The sequence below is a fragment of the Muntiacus reevesi genome, chromosome 1 (genome assembly GCF_963930625.1).
Source record: "Muntiacus reevesi chromosome 1, mMunRee1.1, whole genome shotgun sequence".
In the NCBI taxonomy this organism is placed as follows: domain Eukaryota; kingdom Metazoa; phylum Chordata; class Mammalia; order Artiodactyla; family Cervidae; genus Muntiacus; species Muntiacus reevesi.
This window is the reverse complement of record NC_089249.1, coordinates 171628031-171647262: the sequence shown is the minus strand read 5'-3', so window position 1 is coordinate 171647262 and position 19232 is coordinate 171628031. Positions and strand designations below refer to the sequence as shown.

The 19232-nt window shown below is 51.4% G+C and overlaps 2 protein-coding genes across 16 annotated transcripts in view; one reads left to right on the top strand and one right to left on the bottom strand.

Moving 5' to 3' along the window:
- USP40 (ubiquitin specific peptidase 40) overlaps positions 1–13674 on the top strand; it is an 80570-nt gene extending 66896 nt beyond the window's left edge. For 4 of the 11 annotated variants that reach the window (XM_065916937.1, XM_065916930.1, XM_065916934.1 and 1 more), the window contains 6 exons: positions 143–258; positions 3966–4031; positions 6464–6674; positions 6822–6917; positions 9314–9408; positions 11101–11560. In XM_065916937.1, coding sequence (XP_065773009.1) covers positions 143–258; positions 3966–4031; positions 6464–6674; positions 6822–6917; positions 9314–9408; positions 11101–11368 — 852 coding nt within the window. In that variant the 3' untranslated portion in view covers positions 11369–11560. Of the gene's footprint in view, positions 1–142; positions 259–3965; positions 4032–6463; positions 6675–6821; positions 6918–9313; positions 9409–9662; positions 11561–11775 lie in introns of those variants that run through there. The other 7 variants (XR_010660511.1, XM_065916965.1, XM_065916946.1 and 4 more) reach the window with 7 other exon arrangements.
- A 146-nt stretch (positions 13675–13820) lies between these two features.
- Positions 13821–19232, bottom strand: part of DGKD (diacylglycerol kinase delta) — a 105896-nt gene continuing 100484 nt past the window's right edge. For 3 of the 5 annotated variants that reach the window (XR_010660515.1, XR_010660519.1, XR_010660529.1), the window contains 3 exons: positions 18421–18469; positions 17857–18344; positions 17113–17230 (listed from right to left, as the gene is read on the bottom strand). Coding sequence is in view for 2 of the 5 variants with exons in the window: in XM_065917000.1 (XP_065773072.1) it covers positions 15123–15221; positions 15929–16059; positions 17113–17230 (348 nt within the window). In the remaining 3 variants the exon portion in view is untranslated. Of the gene's footprint in view, positions 15222–15928; positions 16060–17112; positions 17231–17856; positions 18470–19232 lie in introns of those variants that run through there. The other 2 variants (XM_065917000.1, XM_065917004.1) reach the window with 2 other exon arrangements.

Sequence of the window (19232 nt, the reverse complement as noted above, 5' to 3'; positions counted from 1 at the left end):
GAGAGATTCCTGTGGGTTTTTGGTAGCTATTATCATCACTTGAGATGCTGTCTCCCCTCAGATGTCAGTATGTAGCGCTTCACTTTTTCCCGGAACAGGCTGTTTTTAAGAATGCCTTTTCAGTTGTCTGTTTCTTTTCTAGGCCATGACCTTGCCCTCCTTGGAGTTTTCCATCCCATCCCCAGCTTTCCTCCGAGCCTGGACGGTGGAAAGTAAGCGCCCGGGCCGGCTCTTGCGAGCCCACCAGCAGCAGCTCAAGTAGGTTTCTTGGTGAACACTCCCCAGCAGCCTGTTCAGGTCACTCATGTTGTCAGGTGGACGGTGCTTGTTATCACAAACTCTGAGACAACTTCCGTTTTTCATATTAAGTAAAAGTGTAGTTTTGCCTGTTTTTACTTTGGTCCAGAGACAACACAATTTTGACTGTTTTTTCCCCCAGCTCTATTGAGATATAATTGATATATAACATTGTATAAAGCTTCCCTGTTGGCTCAGATGGTAAAGAATCTGCCTACAATGCAGGAGACCCGCGTCCAATCCCTGGGTTAGGAAGATCCCATGGAGAAGGGAATGGCAACCCACTCCAGTATTCTTGCCTGAAGAATTCCATGGGTAGAGGAACCTGGCAGGCAACAGTCTAAGGAGTTGCAAAGAATCGGACATGACTGAGCAACTTTAACTCACTAACACTGTATAAGTGTATTGATTTGACGGACATATATTGCAGGATGATTTTACCACCATAGTGTTAGCTCACACCTCCATCACATCGTATAATCGCCATTTTTTGTGTGGTGAGAACATTTAAGATCTACTGTCTCATCAGCAACTTTCAAGTATATAATACAGTGTTGTAAGTACGTCCTGGGGATGTCAGGTACAGCATGCTGATTATAGTTTATAACTGAAAGTCTGTACCGTTTGACCAACATCTTCCCTTTTCCCTTCCCAGCCCCTGGAAACCACTATTCCAATCCCTGTTTCTATTAGTTCAGTGTTCTTAGAGTCCACATGTAAGTAATGTCATATAGCAGTGACCCTACCTCACTTAGCATAGTGCCCTCAGGATCCATCTGTGTTATCTCAAGCCACCGATGTCCTTTCTTAGGGCTGCATGATACTCCTTTGTGTGTGTGAGTGTATGCACACACCTGTAAACCACACCTTTATCCATTCTTTCAGTAAAGACACTAGGTTTTTCCATGTCTTGCCTACTGCGCATAATGCTGCAATGAACCTGGGAATGCAGATAATCTCTTCAGAATCCTGTTTTCATTTCCTTTGGTGAGGTACCTAGCAGTGGGATTGCTGGATCATGTGATAGTTCTTTTTTTAATTTTTGAGGCATCCCCATACTGTTTTTCCATAGTGGCTGAGCCAATTTACATTCCCCCCAGCACTGAACAAGGGTTCCCTTTCCTCCACATCCTCACTGATACTTATTCTTTCTTGTCTTTTCAATGGTAAATGTTCTGACAGGTGTGAGATGGCATCTCATTGTGCGTTTGTTTTGTGCTTCCCTGATGATTAGTGATGTAGAGTACCTTTTCATGTACCTGTTGGCTCTTAGTATGTCTGTCTTCTTCAAAAAATTTGTGTTCACATCTTCTGCCGTGTTTTAGTCAGATTATTTGCTTTTTGCTATTGAGTTGTATGAGTTCTCAATATAATTTTAATAGTAACCCCTTAGCTTTGCAAATACTTTCTCCTACTTCATAGATTACTTTTTAATCTTGTTGATGGTTTCCTTTGCTGTGCAAAAGCTTTTTAGTTTGATGTAGTCCCACTTGTTTGTTTTTGCTTTTATTGCCTTCACTTTTAGTGTCAAATCCAAAAAAAAATCATGCCAAAGCTGATATCAAGGAGCTTTACCCCATGGTTTTCTTTTAGAAATTTTACAATTTCAGGTCTTATGTTCAAATCTTTTAATAAATTTTATTTCTACATAGGTGTAAGATAAGGTTCTAGCTTCATTCTTTTGTATGAGACTGTCCAGTCCCCCCCACAGCACCATTTACTGAAGAGATTCTTCCCCATTGTGGGTTCTTAGCTTCCATGTTATAAACTAATTGACCAGATATGCATGTGTCCATTTCTGGGCTCTCTCTTGTGTTCCACTGATATCTGTGTGTTGTTTATGCCAGTACTACACTGTTTTGATAACTATAGGTTTATAGTATAGTTTGAAATCATGGGGCATGCTGCGTTCAGCTTTGTTCTTCTTTCTTAGGAAAAGATTGCTTTGGCTGTTTGAGGTCTTTGTGGGTTTATAAAAATTTTAGAACTGTTTCTATTTTTAATTGCAAAATGCTGTTGAAATTCTGACAGGGATTGCATTGAACTTATAGATTTGGGCGGGGGGTAGGGGGTGGTACAGACATTTGAACAATATTCTCCCAATCCATGACCGTGGAATCGCTCCATTTATTTGTGTCTTCAGTTTCTTTCATCAGTGTCTTGGTAGTTTTCAGTATACAGGTCTTTCACCTCCTTGGTTAAATTTATTCCTAAGTATTTTATGTTTTTTTTTTTTTTTTGATGCTGTTGGAATTGGGATTATTTACTTAATTTCTGTTTCTGATAATTTATTGTCATTATATAAAATGCAACTGATTTTTGTATATTGATTTTGTGTCCTGCGACCTTACTGAATTCATTTATTAGCGGTTTTTTAAAATCTATTGATTTATTTATTTTTGTTGCTTTTTGCACAGGCTTTCTGTAGTTGCGGCTAGTGGGTGCTACTCTTCTTCCTTGCAGTGCAAGGGCTCCTCAGTGGGGTCTCTTCTCCTGTGGACCACAGGTTCTAGAGCATGGACTCAGTAGTTGTGGCCCACAGGCTTAGTTGCCCCGAGGTGTGTGGAATCTTCCCAGACCAAGGGTCAAACCTGTGTCCCCTGCATTGGCAGGCAGATTCTTATCCACTAGGCCACCGGGGAAGTCCCCATTTAATTGTTTTAAGTTTTCTTTTTTTTTGGTGGAGTCTTTAGAGGTTTCTGTAAACATCATCATGTCATCCACAAACGGAGACAATTTTACTTCTTCCTTTCCAATCTGGATTCCTTTTCTTTTCTAATTCCTCTGACTAGCACTTCTGCTACTGTGCTGGACATAAGTGTTATGAGCGCATCCTTGTGCTGTTCCTGATCTCAGAGGAAAAGCTTTTAGCTTTTCACTACTGAGTGTGATACTAGGTATGGGCTTGTCAAATAAGACCTTCATGGTGTTGAATACCCAGTTTGTTGTGAATTTTTAATGTGAAAGAATGTTGAATTTTGTCAAATGCTTTCTCTTCATCTGTTGAGATGATCATGTCCTTCATTCTGTTAACGTGGTTTGTGTCACATCAGCTGATTTGTGAATGTTGAGCCGTCTTTGCATCCCTTGCATAAATCCCATATGATCATAGTGTATGATCCTTTTAATGTATTGTTGAATTTGATTTGCTAGTATTTCTTTGCGATTTTTTGCAGCTGTGCTCATCAGGGACATTGGCCTTTAATATTCTTTTCTTGTAATGTTATTGTCTGGTTTTGATATCAGGGTAATTCTGGTCTCATAGAATGAGTTTGGAAGTGTTCCCTCCTATTTTTTTTTTTTTTTTGGAAGAGTTTGGAAGGATTGGTATTAAATCTTTTATCATCAGTAAAACCATCTGGCCCTCAACTCTTTTTTGTTAGGAGGTTTTTAATTGCTGATTCAATCTCCTTACTGATAATTGATCTGTTCAGATTTTCTGTTTCTTCATGATTCAGTCTTGGTAGGTTGTATATTTGTAGGAATTTACCATTTCTTCTGGGTTGTACAATTTGTTGCTGTGTAATTTTTCATGGTAGTCTCTTAAATTTTCAGTGTTCTTATATGGTATACTGTTTCACTTAAGAATACTTGAAATTGTTTTTTTAAAAAAATCTGTAAAAAAATTAATATGTCATTCAGTATTGTTTTGTTTCATTTGTTATCAGGGAATATAAATTAGGAAAGAGAACTGAGATCTGCTTAGAGCCCCTTCAGAAAGAAGAAAACTTGGGGTAAGACATCCTTCTACACATACAAAATTACATACATGTCTGATCACAGCAAGGCTTCCCTGGGGGCTCAGTGGTAAAGAATCCTCCTGCCAATGCAGGAGACATGGGTTCAATCCCTCCATCGGGCAGATCCCCTGGAGAAGGAAATGGCAACCCACTCCAGTATTCTGGCCTGAAGAATCCCATGGACATGGGAACCTGGTGGGCTACAGTCCATGGGGTCGTAAGAGAGTCAGACATGACTTAGCAGCTAAACAACAGCAACTGATCCCAATGGATAGTTTCTTTACTGTTAAGTTGTTAAAATTTTAGGTGTTTTTTTTACTGCTTCTAATGAGTCTGGCAACTTAAAACAGATTATGTTCTAGAAATGTGTTTGTAGATCTTAGAATTCATTTTTCCATAAAAACATTTATTTCTCAGACAGTCCCAGTGCCCACTGAACCAATGACCTTGAATGTAAGCACGATGCTCACTCCCAGTTTTTATCAATGCCTAAAGACAGTCTGTGGTCAGACTGATGGCAGCACCTGCCACGCTGCCCTCGTCCTGATTTTCACCCTGATACCCCCTGACGTGTACTTACTGGATTATCCATCATCATCTGTCTCTCCTACTGGAATGTTTGCTTTGGGAGAGCAAGCACTCTGTTTCATGGTCATTGCTGCGTCCCCAGTACCTAGGACAGTGCCTTTGTCACAGTCAGTTTGTTTATTGAATAAAGAAGCACCCCAGAGTTGTCCGTGATCAAATGTAACTATTCTTTTTTCATTATAGGACTTTCTTGTCCAAGACATTTTTGTCAGTAACACCAGATACTAAGTTCTGCCTGACATGATTCTCATTACCCACCTGTATAACAGGTCTGCTCTTTCAACCATATCTGACCTTCACTTAATCCCACTGTTTTTATAAAAAGACATTCTTAGTGCAAACTATAATTTTAGTTCCCTGGAGGGGAATTTCTGGATCAGATAGTATGGACATTTTAAGCCTCTTAAATCTTAAATCATTTCCAGGTAAGGTATATCAATTTATGTTCCCACAAGCAGGGTTTCTAAGTATTTATTTCACTTCACTGTCAAGCCATCATTGAGTGTTGTCATTGTTTAAATGTTTACTAAATTGATAAATGAAAAATGGTTATCTGGTTTCATTTGCCTCAGTACTTTGATTGCTAGTAAGATTGGGGCATTTGTTCAAAGGTTTATAGGCCATTTATATTTTATGGGTACGTGAATTGTTTCTTATATATTGCCTGTTTTTAATGATGTCTTAGTAAAAAGTCTAATTTGTGTGAGCTCTTTCTGTAATACAGAATATTATAATGTGTAATTTGACCCTCTGTCGTTATCATTTGTTGTGAGCAGTGTCCTTTTGAAGACCACATTGTGTACTTACTTAGACCCACTTCCCCATTAGCACTTCTGTCCTGGACCGACCTCCAGAGCACTCTTGCCCGCCCTCAGTGGGGCCCCTGGCTCCCTGGGGTCTTCAGCAGCCTCTGTCTCCTCCTCGGCACCTCCTGTGTCTGCACTGACCACCCTCTGTAAACTCTGGGGCCTCAGCTCTGGTCAGTGACCCCAAAACACCAACACCCTCTGACAGACCCCTTCCTGACCACAGTCCCCCGCATTCAGTCCCATCTCCTTTCACCAGGCCTTCACTCTCCCTGTTGTCCATCTCCTACAACTGCATTTCCCTTTCTTTCAATAAAACACCAATATAATAGAAATACAGCATTAAAACTGTTCACTGTCTCACCATCATTAAAGTTTTCATTTCTCCTCTCTATCTTCCAGTTCTTATCTGTAGTTTTTATTTCATGTCCTACTGTTTTACATTTTTAAACACACTCCACACATCTGAATTTCCTTCTGACCTGTCTGAATGTTTCTCTTCTTTTTCTTCCTCCAAGGATCTCTTATCTGTGCTTTTCTGCAGAGGTTTCCTTTGCTCGTACAACTACACCACCTCTCTCGTCCCAGCTCCAGGCCCTCAATTTCTTCTCCCTAAGTTCTCTGCCAGCTTCACCCCAGCTTGCTCTGACACCAGCATTTCCTAGGGAGTCGCCATGGCGGGGAACCTGGTCATGTTGAGCCCTTCCCTCTCACCACTCGGGTGTCATCTTGCTGGCCCTTTCTGTTGTCTCCAGTCCTGTTTCCTCTGCTCCCCGGAGGAACTTCTCCAATCCTGCCTTCAGCCCCACCTGCTGCCTCCCCGGGACTGTGCCGTGGACTCAGAATGGGCGCTCACCTCCATTATGGGTCAGGAGTGAAGGAAATCAAAGTCAAAAGTTTCCCACAGGCGTTCAGGGTTCGGTCAGGGAAAATCCCTTAGGAAAAGCAGCAGAGTCAGAGGAGTAGCTTTGCCCTTCACAGCACCTCTCTCCTCTGGTGGTAAATCTGACATGCGACTGTTTTCTGGCACAGCCCCTGGGACGTGCTGCTGCGGACACAGATGCGCCTCCCTGGCGAGAGAGCCTACGGCCCGCCCGTGGACGTGCTGTGGGACACGGCCCGCGGCTGGACAGCCGGCTCCCTGCGGCAGCGAGTGGCCGACGTGTACTCACTTCCCGTGGAGAAAATTGAAATTGCCAAATACTTCCCTGAGAAGTTTGCGTGGCTTCCAGTATCTAGTTGGGTAAAGTCGTGGGGCTTTCTCAAGAAAATTGGGCCTTCCTGGCATAGCAAATAGATTAACTACCATTTTTCACAGACTGATAGGATATTTATTAAGAATTTGAGATTGAGTTTTTGTTTTAATTCAAGATGTTTAATTTTTCTGTAGAACCAGCAAACTACCAAGAGGAAAAAGAAGAAAAAGCAAGATAATTTGCAGGGTGCACCTTATTACTTGAAAGATGGAGATACTATTGGTGTTAAGGTAAGTCTTTCACAGTAAATTTACCACTCTGACAAAACACCAGAATCAAATGATTGTATAGAGAAGTGTTATCAACTTCTCCCCGCCACAGCAAAACTCCCGAGGAAATGCTGGTGTAAGAGCAAGTCACAGTGAAGCTGGCAGAAAACTTAGGCAGGGAGAAGAAATTGAAGGCCTGGAGCTGGGAAGAGAGAGAAGGTGGTGTAGTTGTATGAGCAAAGGAAACCTCTGCAAAAGAGCACAGATAAGCACACTCAAGTCTTCAAAGCATTGACACCCCCATTTTAGATAAATTGTTTCACGAAGCAGGGGGGAAACAGGGAAAACCAGACAACTAGTTTGATGAGGCCAGTGGAACCACAATACCAAAACCCTTTCGGGTCTGACTTGAATGAAAATGCTTTTGAAGTTTCGTCACTAAGTGTGTTGCTTTAGGTTTTATGCAGGTACCTATATTAGGTTAAGACATTTCTTTCATTCCTAGTTTACTCTTAAGTTCTTCATTTTTTTAAAATAATGAATGAGCACTGGATTTTTAATATTATATTTTATTCTCTGCTTTCTCTGCATTCATTTAATTAACGATATGGTTTTTCTCATTTAATCTGGTAATGGAGTATTATTACATAAACATACTCTCAACACTGAGCCTTCCTTGCATTACTTGGACAGACCTACTTTGTTGTCATTATATTTTTTGTATTAAGGGTTAATGATTTAAATCCTTAATTTAAGAATTAATAATGTGTTTTTTGACTTAGATAATTTTTTATATTAGGGACTAAGTATCCCCTTAGTCACCACTTCTGTTCTTCATTGCACAATACTAAAATATGTAACCAATGTAATGTGACCTTCCACCCAACAAAGAAAAGCCAATAAACAGAAATTGAAAGACAGGTAAAAGAAATTCTCAGAGGAAAATATATATGTAACACTGTTCTTAAGTACAGTTTTTCCACATTTGAAAGACTATACAAATAAGCCATTAACTCTATTAAGAGAGTTCAAAAGGTTATAAGATCAACATATGTAAAATTACAAAGTACCTGGGAATACATCCAACAAAAAGATTTATAAGACCTTTCTGGAGAGTATTACAGAAATACTGAGAGACATTAAAGCTTCAGTTACATACAGAATCATATCACATACCGTGTTCTGGGAACAGAGGCCTCACAATGGTAAAGATACCAGTTGTCCCACAGTTGTAAATTCAGTATCATCACAGTGAAAAACCATGTGGATGAAAGAGATAAATTCACACGGAACAGCAGAAGGCTGTTGTGTCCAGTGCTTTGCAACCCCATGCAAAGCATGTAGCCCACCAGTCTCCTCCGTCCGTGGGATTTTCCAGGCAAGAGTACAGGAGTGGGTTGCCAAAGCACCCATGTTTGGGGGGAGATGTACAGAAATGAGCATTGAAGGGCTTTTTGATTTGGATTGAAGACTTAACACTGGAAAGAACTTAAGTGACTCTCAGAAAGGGGATACGTAAAAGGGGGGGAAAGAGCACTGATGTGGCAGTAGAGAACACAGCATTTAAAGCAGATAAATCAGAGCCCAGGTGTCACTGTGAAGACACATCCAAGCGTTTAGTGTGGATAAGTCACAGGACGATCACTAACACAGAACCGGGTAGAATGCGGAGGCTTGCTGAGAGTCACCTTCCTGTGTTGTAAAGACAAAGATGGAAACAGTTGCACTGAGCTCAGCAGAGCACTTAGAGCTCTCCTGGGGGAGGCTTTTCCCACTTGAGGGTGGAGAAGCAGGAAGCCAGCCCCCCTGCAGCCCCCCAGCTGGCCTGTCGGGCGGGGGAGGGCCACCACCCCCAAGCAGCGCTCCCTCCCCCAGGTCTCCATGGGGCACGTGGCCAGGAACCCCAGCGTCCCTAACCCGGGGCCTGGGAGGCCTGGGCATCGCCTCACGACCCAGGCTTTCCTCCTGCTCAGGTGTGCTCAGGTGTGCTCAGGCGAAGTGTTGTGGTCAGTGCACCCTGACAGAGACCGGCCTGTGGGAGCGGCGAGCTTGACGCTAACTCCCCGTCTCTGACCGCCTGCGGGTCCGGGCAGGGTGGAGGGGGCCTCAGAGTGGCTCCAGGGAGACGCTGGGAAGCCCAGTGCCAGGACATGGCCGTGGGGCTACACTGACTGAGCGGCCTGCTGCGCCTCGGACCCCTTGCCCGCTCACTCGGGGCTCTCGGACAGTTCCCCCGCACCTCCGCCTCGAGCTTGTCCTGCCACTAGCTCTGTTTGTTCTCATCAGGCACTAGACTGTTTCATGTTATTAGTTTGTGTAAGTTTGGATATCCCGTAGGTGATTTTTTACATCCATCTCTTAAACGTAGGCTAGAAAGATGTCTAAAAACATTGCTCAGTAATTATTTTGACATGCAGAATCTCCTGGTTGAAGACGATGATGATTTCAGTACTGTTCGAGACGACATTGGAAGGGAAAAACAGAAAGAGCTCGCCCTGGGGAAAAGGAAAAGGTGAGTGAGGGTCCTCAGCCACAGACAGGTTCCTGCTGCAACCCCTGGGCTCAGGTTCCTGACCGCAGCGTAGAACCTTGGTCTGCAGGGCATTGTGGGAATATCCCACAATATCTGCAGGGCATTGTGAGAATATCTGTGGCCTGTTCTCACTTGACCCTGAACATTGGAAGTGAAATCGGGAGCCCCTCCTCGACCTGCTGGGGCCTCGGCATCTGGCATGTGAACCCCTGACTGCCTCTCTCTCCCTGTAGTCGGGAGGCCCTCCGTGCGCAGAGCAGCGACGTCTTCTCTGGTGCAGAGACACCCGCCCGGGCCCGTGGACCAGAAGCTTCTCTCTCCATCCACGTTAGGAGCTTCAGATAGCGCCGCGGGGCAGGGGAGGGCCGGGACAGCGTGGGACTTAAGTGCTCCCGCTCCAGGGCGGAGGAGGGGCGGGACAGCGTGGGACCGGTGCTCCCGCTCCAAGTCCCCGAGAGCGGGCCTGCTGCTCTCTGTCCTGTGCAGACCCAGGCTCCAGACCCCAGCTTTGTCACCAGCAGAGGAGGCTTTCATCTCAGGCCAAGTGGCCGTGCTTCTGCCAGCTCTGTGGGGTGTCCCCCGGGGCCGGCACAGACTGGCCAGCCCCTCACCCTGCACTGGACGCCCCGCAGTTCTTTACATGAAAGGCGGCTCATTCCACACTAACTGCGGATGAGGATGCAGCGGCATGTTGCTAATCTCCTTCAGACCTGCCCGTTCAAGCTTGCTCGCCCACTCCTTCCACTGTCGAGGTGACGCTCTGTACCTAGTCCCCCAGGTTCTGATGGCTCACGTCACAGAAACTGGCTCCCAGACGGCACCCCTCCACTTGGGGCTGAGTTAGGTCTGTGATTCTAAGGCCGTCCCTCTCTTTCCAGGACGAGCAGCCCAGCAGGGCACCCTGTGCTCAGGTACGTGCTGCTGGGGTGCGGGCAGCCCCCGCCCGCCTGTGCCGTCCAAGGTCGGGGGTCCTCACGGCTGCTGCCTGCGGGGGCCGCGTGTCTCCCTGTCCAGGAGCCCGACCGGGAGGCAGGGTCACGGTAGACAGGCCTGGTGGGCTGGGGGCCAGCCCTGAGCAGCCGTGATTGAAACAGGAGAGAAGGAAAATGTGGGCTAAAATTCTTAATTCTGACATGGCTTAGCTGTCAGTTTAAAAGGTTTAATAGATATTTATGACAAATAGAGCATCTGTGTTCCTGTTGATGGATTTAGAACACTGGGGTGATTGAGTGTCTCAAGCTAACTCAGGCCAAAGCAGGAACTCCAACTTCCTCAGATCTCAGTGATGCTTTATTGCGACTGTGCTGCTAAGTACGGTTATCATCCTGATTTTACACACTTTCATCAGCCTTTTTGGAGAAGGAAATGGCAGCCCGCTCCAGTGTTCTTGCCTGGAGAATCCCACGGACAAAGGAGCCCGGTGGGCCCCAGTCAATGGGGTCGCAGAGTCAGACACGACTGAGTGACTAACACCCACATCAGCCTTCTTCTCACTGATACTAAAATAGCTTTGAACTGTTAGAAGAAAGTGACACGCGTGGACTAGGGTCTCCGCCTGCGACCCCGGCTTGAGGAATTGAGGGGCTGTTGCTGCGTCCTAGCTGCTCTTCCAGGCGCTGACGGGACAGAGGGGTGAACGGCCGGCCTTTCCTTCCTCTGCCCTCCCCCTAGACGGCGTCAGAAACCCTCCTCTCCTCCGTGTGCGGGTCATGATTTACGTGCTGGTCGGTATGGAAGCAGCTGTGTTTTAAGAAGTTGGACTTTGGCAAGTGCTTCCGGCTCTCCAGCACCACCTCCGTCTCAGGAGACTCAGGCGACTCTCCAGGGCACCCGGTGGGCGGGGACGGTACCACAGAGTCGGCGTGGGACTGAGCGAGGCTGGCCCCGTGCCCCATCCGGGCTTCCTGAGCCCCTTCGTTCTACCGTAGCCCGACAGTGACTACCAGCCGGGAAGCCAGAGGCCCGCTGGAGGTCACTCACCGCAAGAAAAGGTCGAGGTGCCTTGGGTGTCCACGCGAACGGCCTGGCCTCTGCTCCCCTCCTTCCTTCCTTGCAGTTCAGGTATGGAGCGGGGCTACCACGAGAAAGCACTAAGATTTTGTTAAAAAGTAAACTTGGATTTGTAACCTCCTGTCTCTGCTGACTGCTTCATGTTCTGACCTTTTCCCCACGTGAACTTCGGATGCTAAGTCGCTGGGGTTTATGTTCAAAAAGACCAGTTCAGTACTGCTTTAGAAATAACAGAAAAAAGGGAAGAAAGAACAGAACTGTGTTTTAAATAAACTCAGACTTGGGAATAATTGTATTTGAAGAAACTGGAAGTGGTCTGGTTCTCTCTCTTTCCAGAGAAATGCAGCTGCCCACGCCGGTTGTGTTAGAGAAAGCACATTGACGCAGCTGTGTCACTCTCCTGGCAGAAGGAGGGACGCGGCACCGGAAGTCCTGAATAATCCGGAATCACGGCTTAGAGGTCAGCTCCCCAGGGACAGACGTAGCCATGAAGGAAGACCGTCGGGGCCCTGCAGCCTAGTCGGATGGAGACACGGCCGCCGCGCCCGTTCTCGGTCCTGCCCCGTCAGTAACAGACACAATGGGTGCCCGTGGGGGCGCTATCTGCAGAGGAGGGGAGTGTGATGGCAACACCTAGGGACCCCAGCGCCCGCAGCTTGCCCCTGGGGGTGCAATGCCACCAGCAGCCCCTGAGTTACTCCCTGTCGGCCCAAGGCCTCCTTTCAGGTGCCCATAAAAGTCCTGAGCCTGACGCTCAAAGCGGGTACCTGCCCGCCCTGCCACCAGCTCTAGTCCCGAGTGGGGGCTCTGAGGGGGCCCCCCACCCTCAGCAGCAGCCCCTCCACCCAAAGCCCAGAGGCAGGGGGCTCCTGCCTGCAGCCTCGGGCTGGGGTGGGCCCAGTGGAGGGGGCACCTCGCAATTCCACACCAGCGGCCAGGTGATGAATAACCCAGCCCGGAGCAAGTGTGCCAAGGGGGCGGGCACCAGTCCAGCGGCGCTTCCGGAAAACCAGGCCGCCCTGAGCACTCACGCCCCAACGGTGACAAGCCTCCACAACCGCCCCGTGCAGCGCTCTTCAGAGGCCCGAACAGCCCCAGCGGTGGGCCTCGCAGTGGTGGTACTGGGTCCAAATCTGCAAGCGTTCAGTCTCTGGTCAGGGAACTAAGATCCCACACGCCACGTGGCCAACCCCCCACTCCCCAAAAGCCCGCAAAGGCTGAGCCCTGGTTCCTGCCATCCACGCGAGGAGGACCACAGGCTCCTGGGCCCAGATGCCTGCATGTGACACAGGCCCCATTTCCTCATCTGTCATGTGGGCGGGCTTGGGGTCAGGCTGGGGACCCAGGAACAGTGCTCCAGGTGTGCTCTCCCGGCCCGGCCATGAGCTGCTGGGACAAGCTGGGACCTCTCTGATCCTGTGTCCTAATCTAGAAGATGTGGATACCCACCTCGTAGGACTGCGAGGAGGAATGGGTGACTTAATATGTATAATGTGTATGTATGCCAGCAGCCGGCATAAAATAACGTGTGTCAGCCAGCAGTATCGTGATCACCCACCACTGTCACGGCTCCGTTCCTTTCGCACCCATTGCTCGTCATGAGTGTGAGAGTGTGTGGTCCAATTCTAGACAATGAGACCTCAGCAGAGGTCAGTGGATGCCAGAATTTCCAAAAAGTTTCCTTTTACCTTAAAAAGAGGCAAGAGCCAACCCACCTGTTCACCCACACTTTAGCCTGGACACAGTCACATTTGGATGTGATACCTGGAATAGTGGCAGCTATTTTGTAACCATGAGGCCTGATTCAGGGTTGGCCATGTAGGAGCAGCGTGCAGGACAAAACGAGTTCTACTAAGCATAAAAGAAAACTTCTGGGGAGGCAACTACACATTCAGAGCGCACACAGCCCTATGGTACCCTGCCAGCCCAGTTTTCAACTCCATGATGCCAGCCCCCATCCCGCACCCCGGAAACGGGTCACAAAGTGACCTTGAGCTTGAAGAGGCAGCTCCCTTGTAATAAAGGTACTAGGACTAAACAGGGGAGTAGGAGAGCTCGGGTTTGCAGTTTTATATAAAAGACATAGGAGGATAGAACATTAGCTAAGATGACCTCAGGAGGCTGGGCTGAAGCTACATGTGATTAAGCCTGAGAACCTCAGTGGTACCCAGCCCCACCACCTTGGTGAGTTAATTCAACAGATCCTAGAACCCACGCCCTGAATAATACAATGGCATTCCTTCCACTTTGCTCTTCAGCCACCACCAATTCAACCTATGTTTAGAGTGGCTGAAAAACATAATTCTGAACCCAGTTTGGAAAGATTTTTTGGCAACTGAAATTTTACATCAAAGCACAAAAGAATGATAAATCTGACGATGTAAGATCAAAAACAGGCTTGTTTTATTTATACACAGAACAACTGTATTTACAACCCCAGATGTGGATATGTACATAGCAATACAGGAGGCATTTGCTTCCACGGTGGGCACTGTATAAATTAGGATCATAAATACGAGGGGAAGCCCCACCGGAGGGCACAAAATCTTTCCTCCAAGTCGCCAGGGATCCTTCCTCCCTCCCTCTACACTGACAGGACCAGGAGACCCCAGGGACAGCCGCACAGCAGGGGTGGGGACAGGGACAGAAGGGCAGCCAGCCCCACGTGCAGCGAGAGACACGAGGCGGCGGCAGCAAGGACGCTGCCCCGCAGACAGGCTTCATGCAACGCCCACGTTTACTCCGCTCACTCTCACTCACTACACTCAGAAAACGGTTTTAGGTAAACAGTGTTGCTCTAATCACGGACATTACTTTTAAACACCACGCTTCACCTAAACTGATGGCTTTCCCACGACAGGGCGCGGAGGGCTGGGGTGGGTCCCCGCCTGTGCGGTTAAATCCTGAGAACCCCAGACCCCCAGGCGCCCGTCCACCCCGGGGCTCCTCTCGGAAACCCGGTGCCTCCTGGCACCTGGGTTCTCGCCGCCTCCCTCCTCCCAGCACAGCGGTTCCGAGGCACGGGACCCCTCGGGGCGGGAAGGAGACAACGCTGACCGGCTCACCTCCGAGGGACGGAGCGCGGGCCGAGCTCAGCGCCCGGCGCCGACCAGCAGGGGGAGCCCGCGCGCGCAGAAGCCGCCGATAGGGCGCGCGCCGGGAGGGCCGGTCCCGAGACAGTGCCCCGCGGGCGTGGAAAGCGAGAAAGCCAAGGCGTGAGGGCCGGGTGCGCCCGGGAAGCGCTCCCAGCTCGTCCTCTCCGCCACCCCGGGTCACTCAGGGCAGCCCCCGGACACCGCCCCCGTCCCTCCCCCCACCCGTGAAGGCCAGGAAGCCCCCTCCACACAAACACGGGGCCGCCTCGGTGTACGGGGGGACGACAGGCCAGGCGTCCTGGGCACGGCCGGGTCCCCGCGCCCGCGGCCCAGGAACCAGGGCTCCTTGGCCCCAGGTGGTGACTGCCTGGGCCGGGAAGGCCGGAGGCTCGGAGACGCTGGGCGCCCGGCGGGGCCGACGAGGGCGGGGAGCGGCCCGGGAGGGGCGGCGCGGGCGGCAGGTAGCTATGTTGTGGGTCCGGCCCTGGGGCGCCGGGCCGGGCCGAGCGCTGGGAGTAGCACCATGAGGGGCCGCCGAGCCGGCTCAGTCGCGGGGGGCGCGGGGGACGCAGGCCGTGAAGGCGGAGGTTAGGCCTCGGCGGCGGCGGCGGCGGTGACGCCGCGGCTCAGCTCCTTGATGCCGCACAGGATCCGCTTCATGTGGCCCACCTTGGTCACGCCGAGGTCCTGCGGGGAGAGGGCGGCGCTCAGGCCCGGGCACCCCGCGGCCCCACCGAGGGAGGGGGCACGGGACAGCGGCGGGATGCGGCCGCGATGACTGACGCCCCCAAACCACCACCCGCCGGCGCGCGCCTCGCCTGGGTCCCTGAACTGAGTCCAAGGCACCCCGAGCGAATGCTGGGCACCCTGGTGGTGCCTGGAGGCAGGTCAGCCGCATGGCCCCATCCAAGTGCCCTCGGCGGCCTCGCAGCCTCCTGGGGTGCGCCCGGAGGGGCCCGCAAGGCGAACCAGGCTGGGGGCCCGCACCTGCCCTCCCCGAGCCGGGGTCAGGCGCTCCACGCCGACCAGTGGGCAGCTCGGGAGGGAACCCCGGACACCGGGTCCCCCTTCTCCCCGACGGCTGTCGTCACAGAACTCGAGCTGGACGAGCAGCGGGCTGCACCGCCAAGGGGCTCACGGCCCCCCCAAGGGGGTAACGTGGGTTCACCGTGCAGCGAGGCTGAGCGCGCGGCTCCCCGCGGCGTCTGCCCTGGCTCTGGCTGCGGAGCTGAGACGCCACGGCCCGGGGCTGCGCCTGTCACCCCCAAATCGTTGCCCTGCGGCCTGAGAACGATGAGGAGACTGCTGGCACTGGGGTGCGGCCAGGTCATGGGGGGGGACCCCAGGGCCGCGGGGAGCACAGGCACGCCTGCCCAGGAGGCATGTGGAAGTACCTTGAGGTCCCTCCGCTCCAGGTGCAGGAGCTCAGAGCCCCGGATGTCGTGCCGCGTGAAGATGTCCTTATACTCACAGAGACTGAGGTGCTCCAACCAGGCAGCCACCTCCTCTGTGCCCCAGAGGTGCACTGTCAGAGACGGAAAAGCACGGGCCCAGTGAGTGCCCGGAGCCCAGCGCCAAGCAGGCAGTGGCCAGCATGCCCCAACATTCCACGCCCACAAGCACCCCCCAGAAGCCCCAGCAGCCGGCACCCCAACATTCCCCGGCATAAGCACCCCAAGTAGCCCCAGCAGCAGACACCCCAACATTCCCCGGCCACAAGCACCCCAAGCAACCCCAGCAGCAGGCACCCACCACCCGGCCCCAGGCGCCGTCCCAAGCCGGTGCAGAAAGGAGACGGGCTGCCACCCTCCGAGGGGCGTGAGCGAGGCTGCAGCTGCGTCTGTTCCTGCGGGGGGCCGGCAGCCTCGCCCCAAGAGGGACGGGTGGGCCTGCCCGCAGCGAGGCCAGATCCCCTCGCCCTTTGAGAGGGGTCTTTGCACCTCCGGCCCGCAGCAAGAACGGAGACTCGCAGAGATTACATGGAGTCAGAGCCACCATGATTCAAAGAACCCAATTTCTGGACCAACACACAAAAAAGAAAAATCAAAGGGTGCTACCCTTACTGGCAGCAAACGCCCCCCCCTCGAGTCTGGGGTGGGGCTGCCCAGCGCCTGGGAGCCTGGGCCGAGCTCGGGGCTGACACTTGGCATAGATTCTAAGCCCCGATTCAGTGACCCAAGGAGAAACATCGTTTAGGGTCATTTTCTGTTGATTTTCTAGCCCGTGGCCATGAGGGCCCAGGCTCCCAGGGGAGGGGCCGTGATCAATGGACTGATAAACGGGGGCCAGGCAGTCCCTCAAGGAAGCAGGCACAAGGTCCAGCGTGTGTCTCTGAGTGTCTTGTCACCTCTGCTGTCTCCTCCCCACCTTACACCCCCATTGAGTGCATGCAGGTGGCCTGGGGCCTGTCTCCCAGAATCCACACCAGGAGCAGGGTCAGGGCAGGGAGTGACAGGGGTCACCCTGCCTGCTGCGGCAGGAGAGCCGGGTGCAGCTCTGCAGCCACAGGCGCAGCAGTGTGGGCCGGGGCAGGGGCCGGTAGCCGGGGCCCCGGGGTGGCCAGGGCAGGGGCAGGTACCCGGGGCGCCCAGGCTGCAGCGCGCTTCTCTGTTCTTGTTGTTTTTCTCCTTCTTGAACTTGGTCACCAGGCGGAATTTACCGCTGCGGCTGCGCTTGGAAAGATCCAGCATCACGTTCTGTGGGGAAGGGGGGAAATGGAGAGAGTCAGACCCTCGTTTACCCAGGCTGCGCTCCCCCCCCACCCCGCCCCCACCGCAGATGGGCATGGGGCCGCAAAAAGGCCTGTCCTCGTCCTTTTCCTTGACTTTCAGTCTTGGACTGATGGCTCCTTTCTAATGCCTTTTAAAAGCCGTTTTGCAGAGATAAGCATCCATTTTCATATTCTGGGTTTTTATTTTTCATTTTATAATGTTTATTCATCATGTGATTGAACACCTGTGTATATACACATCACTTAAATATCAAGACTATTACATCAAGACTAGTAAGTTATCACCCAGTCTCGCAGCGCTGCGCCGGCAGGCCAGTCTGTCAGGGTCAGGAGTACCCTTCTAAGGAAGCTTTTCCTGCACTCTTTCCTCGCCACCCGCTCCCCGAAGCAGAATCAAGGAGGGAGGGGAGTCAGAGGGACAGGGGACAGGGTGCCAGCTCGGTGGCCGCCTCCCCACTGCGCGGTCCAGGGCGTGGCGGAGCCATCGCAGCCCCTTCCCCCCGGGGCTGTGGACCGCCTGGGTTGGTTCTCACAGAAGCTAGGGCCCAGGTCTCCGTCACTAAAGAATTCTGTGCGCTCACAGACACGTACCTATGTCATCATCTGTATAAACGTAGTCACAAATAAAAGAAATTTCCTTATTTTTCATGTATGCCAATTTCTCCCTGGCCCCACTGGCCTGGATTCTGCCTCAGAGCCCTGCGTCCCCAGTGTCTGCCTGCGTCCCTGGTGTCCGCCTGCGTCCCCGGTGTCTGCCTGCTTCCGCGGTGTCCACCTGCGTCCCCGGTGTCCGCCTGCTTCTGCAGTGTCCACCTGCGTCCCCGTTGCCCGCCTGCGTCCCCGGTGCCCGCCTGCTTCCGCGGTGCCCGCCTGCGTCCCCGGTGTCCGCCTGCGTCCGCGGTGCCCGCCTGCGTCCCCGGTGTCCGCCTGCTTCTGCGGTGTCCGCCTGCGTCCCCAGTGTCTGCCTGCTTCTGCAGTGTCAACCTGCGTCCCCGGTGTCCACCTGCTTCCGCGGTGTCCGCCTGCGTCCCCGGTGTCCGCCTGCGTCCCCAGTGTCCACCTGCTTCCGCAGTGTCCGCCTGCGTCCCCGGTGTCCGCCTGCTTCCGCAGTGTCCGCCTGCGTCCCCGGTGTCCGCCTGCGTCCCCGGTGTCCACCTGCACCCGGTATGGTCAGACCGTGCAACTCCAGGACGCACTTGCAGATCTGACGGGGACGTTTGATCACACTGAAAAATCCCCACCGGGCTTTTCCTTGGAATCGCACCCACACTGGCCAGAACTGGACGTCTTCACACCCGGTCTGCCAGGACCCTGCAGCTTCACCACACCCCTGCGTGTCGTCTTCGTGGCCTTCTTACCAAAGGCGTCTCATGTTCTTTATTTCACACAAACTTTAAATTTTATAAGATTTCTACCAGGAAAGAGACCTCTTACAATGACATTTTCTAGTCAACGACTGTGAGCTATTCAAAAAACTTACTTCTACACATTTCTTACCCTTGGCAAAATGATCAAGTATCCATTCTAACACGGCCGCCCCATGGAAGACCTCTAGCCCCCCGCGGGCCGCCACGGCCATGGGCTCTCCTGTCCCAAGGTAAGCGTCCCCTTACGCCTCAGCAGCTTCCTGTAGGACTGGTGTGAGGCAGCTATTGTCCACAATCCAAACAAAATCCTATTCCTGACTCTGTAATGTCTTGTTTTTAAGGCAAACGTGAGTTTTATTAAACTTACTTCCAACTTTTAAAAATAAGGGTGTTTTCTTCCATTGCTAAGATAGGGAGACTAGTAGAATGAGGCTGATCATCCCCTGTTATTTAATCTCCACCTTTTAAAAGCAAATTTCAGACATCAAATTATTCTGCTCATAAACACTTCAATACACAACTCTAAAAGACGACGCTACTTTTTTAAAAAGGTAATCATGGCACCATTATCACACCTGACACCATTCACGTAGCTCTAAT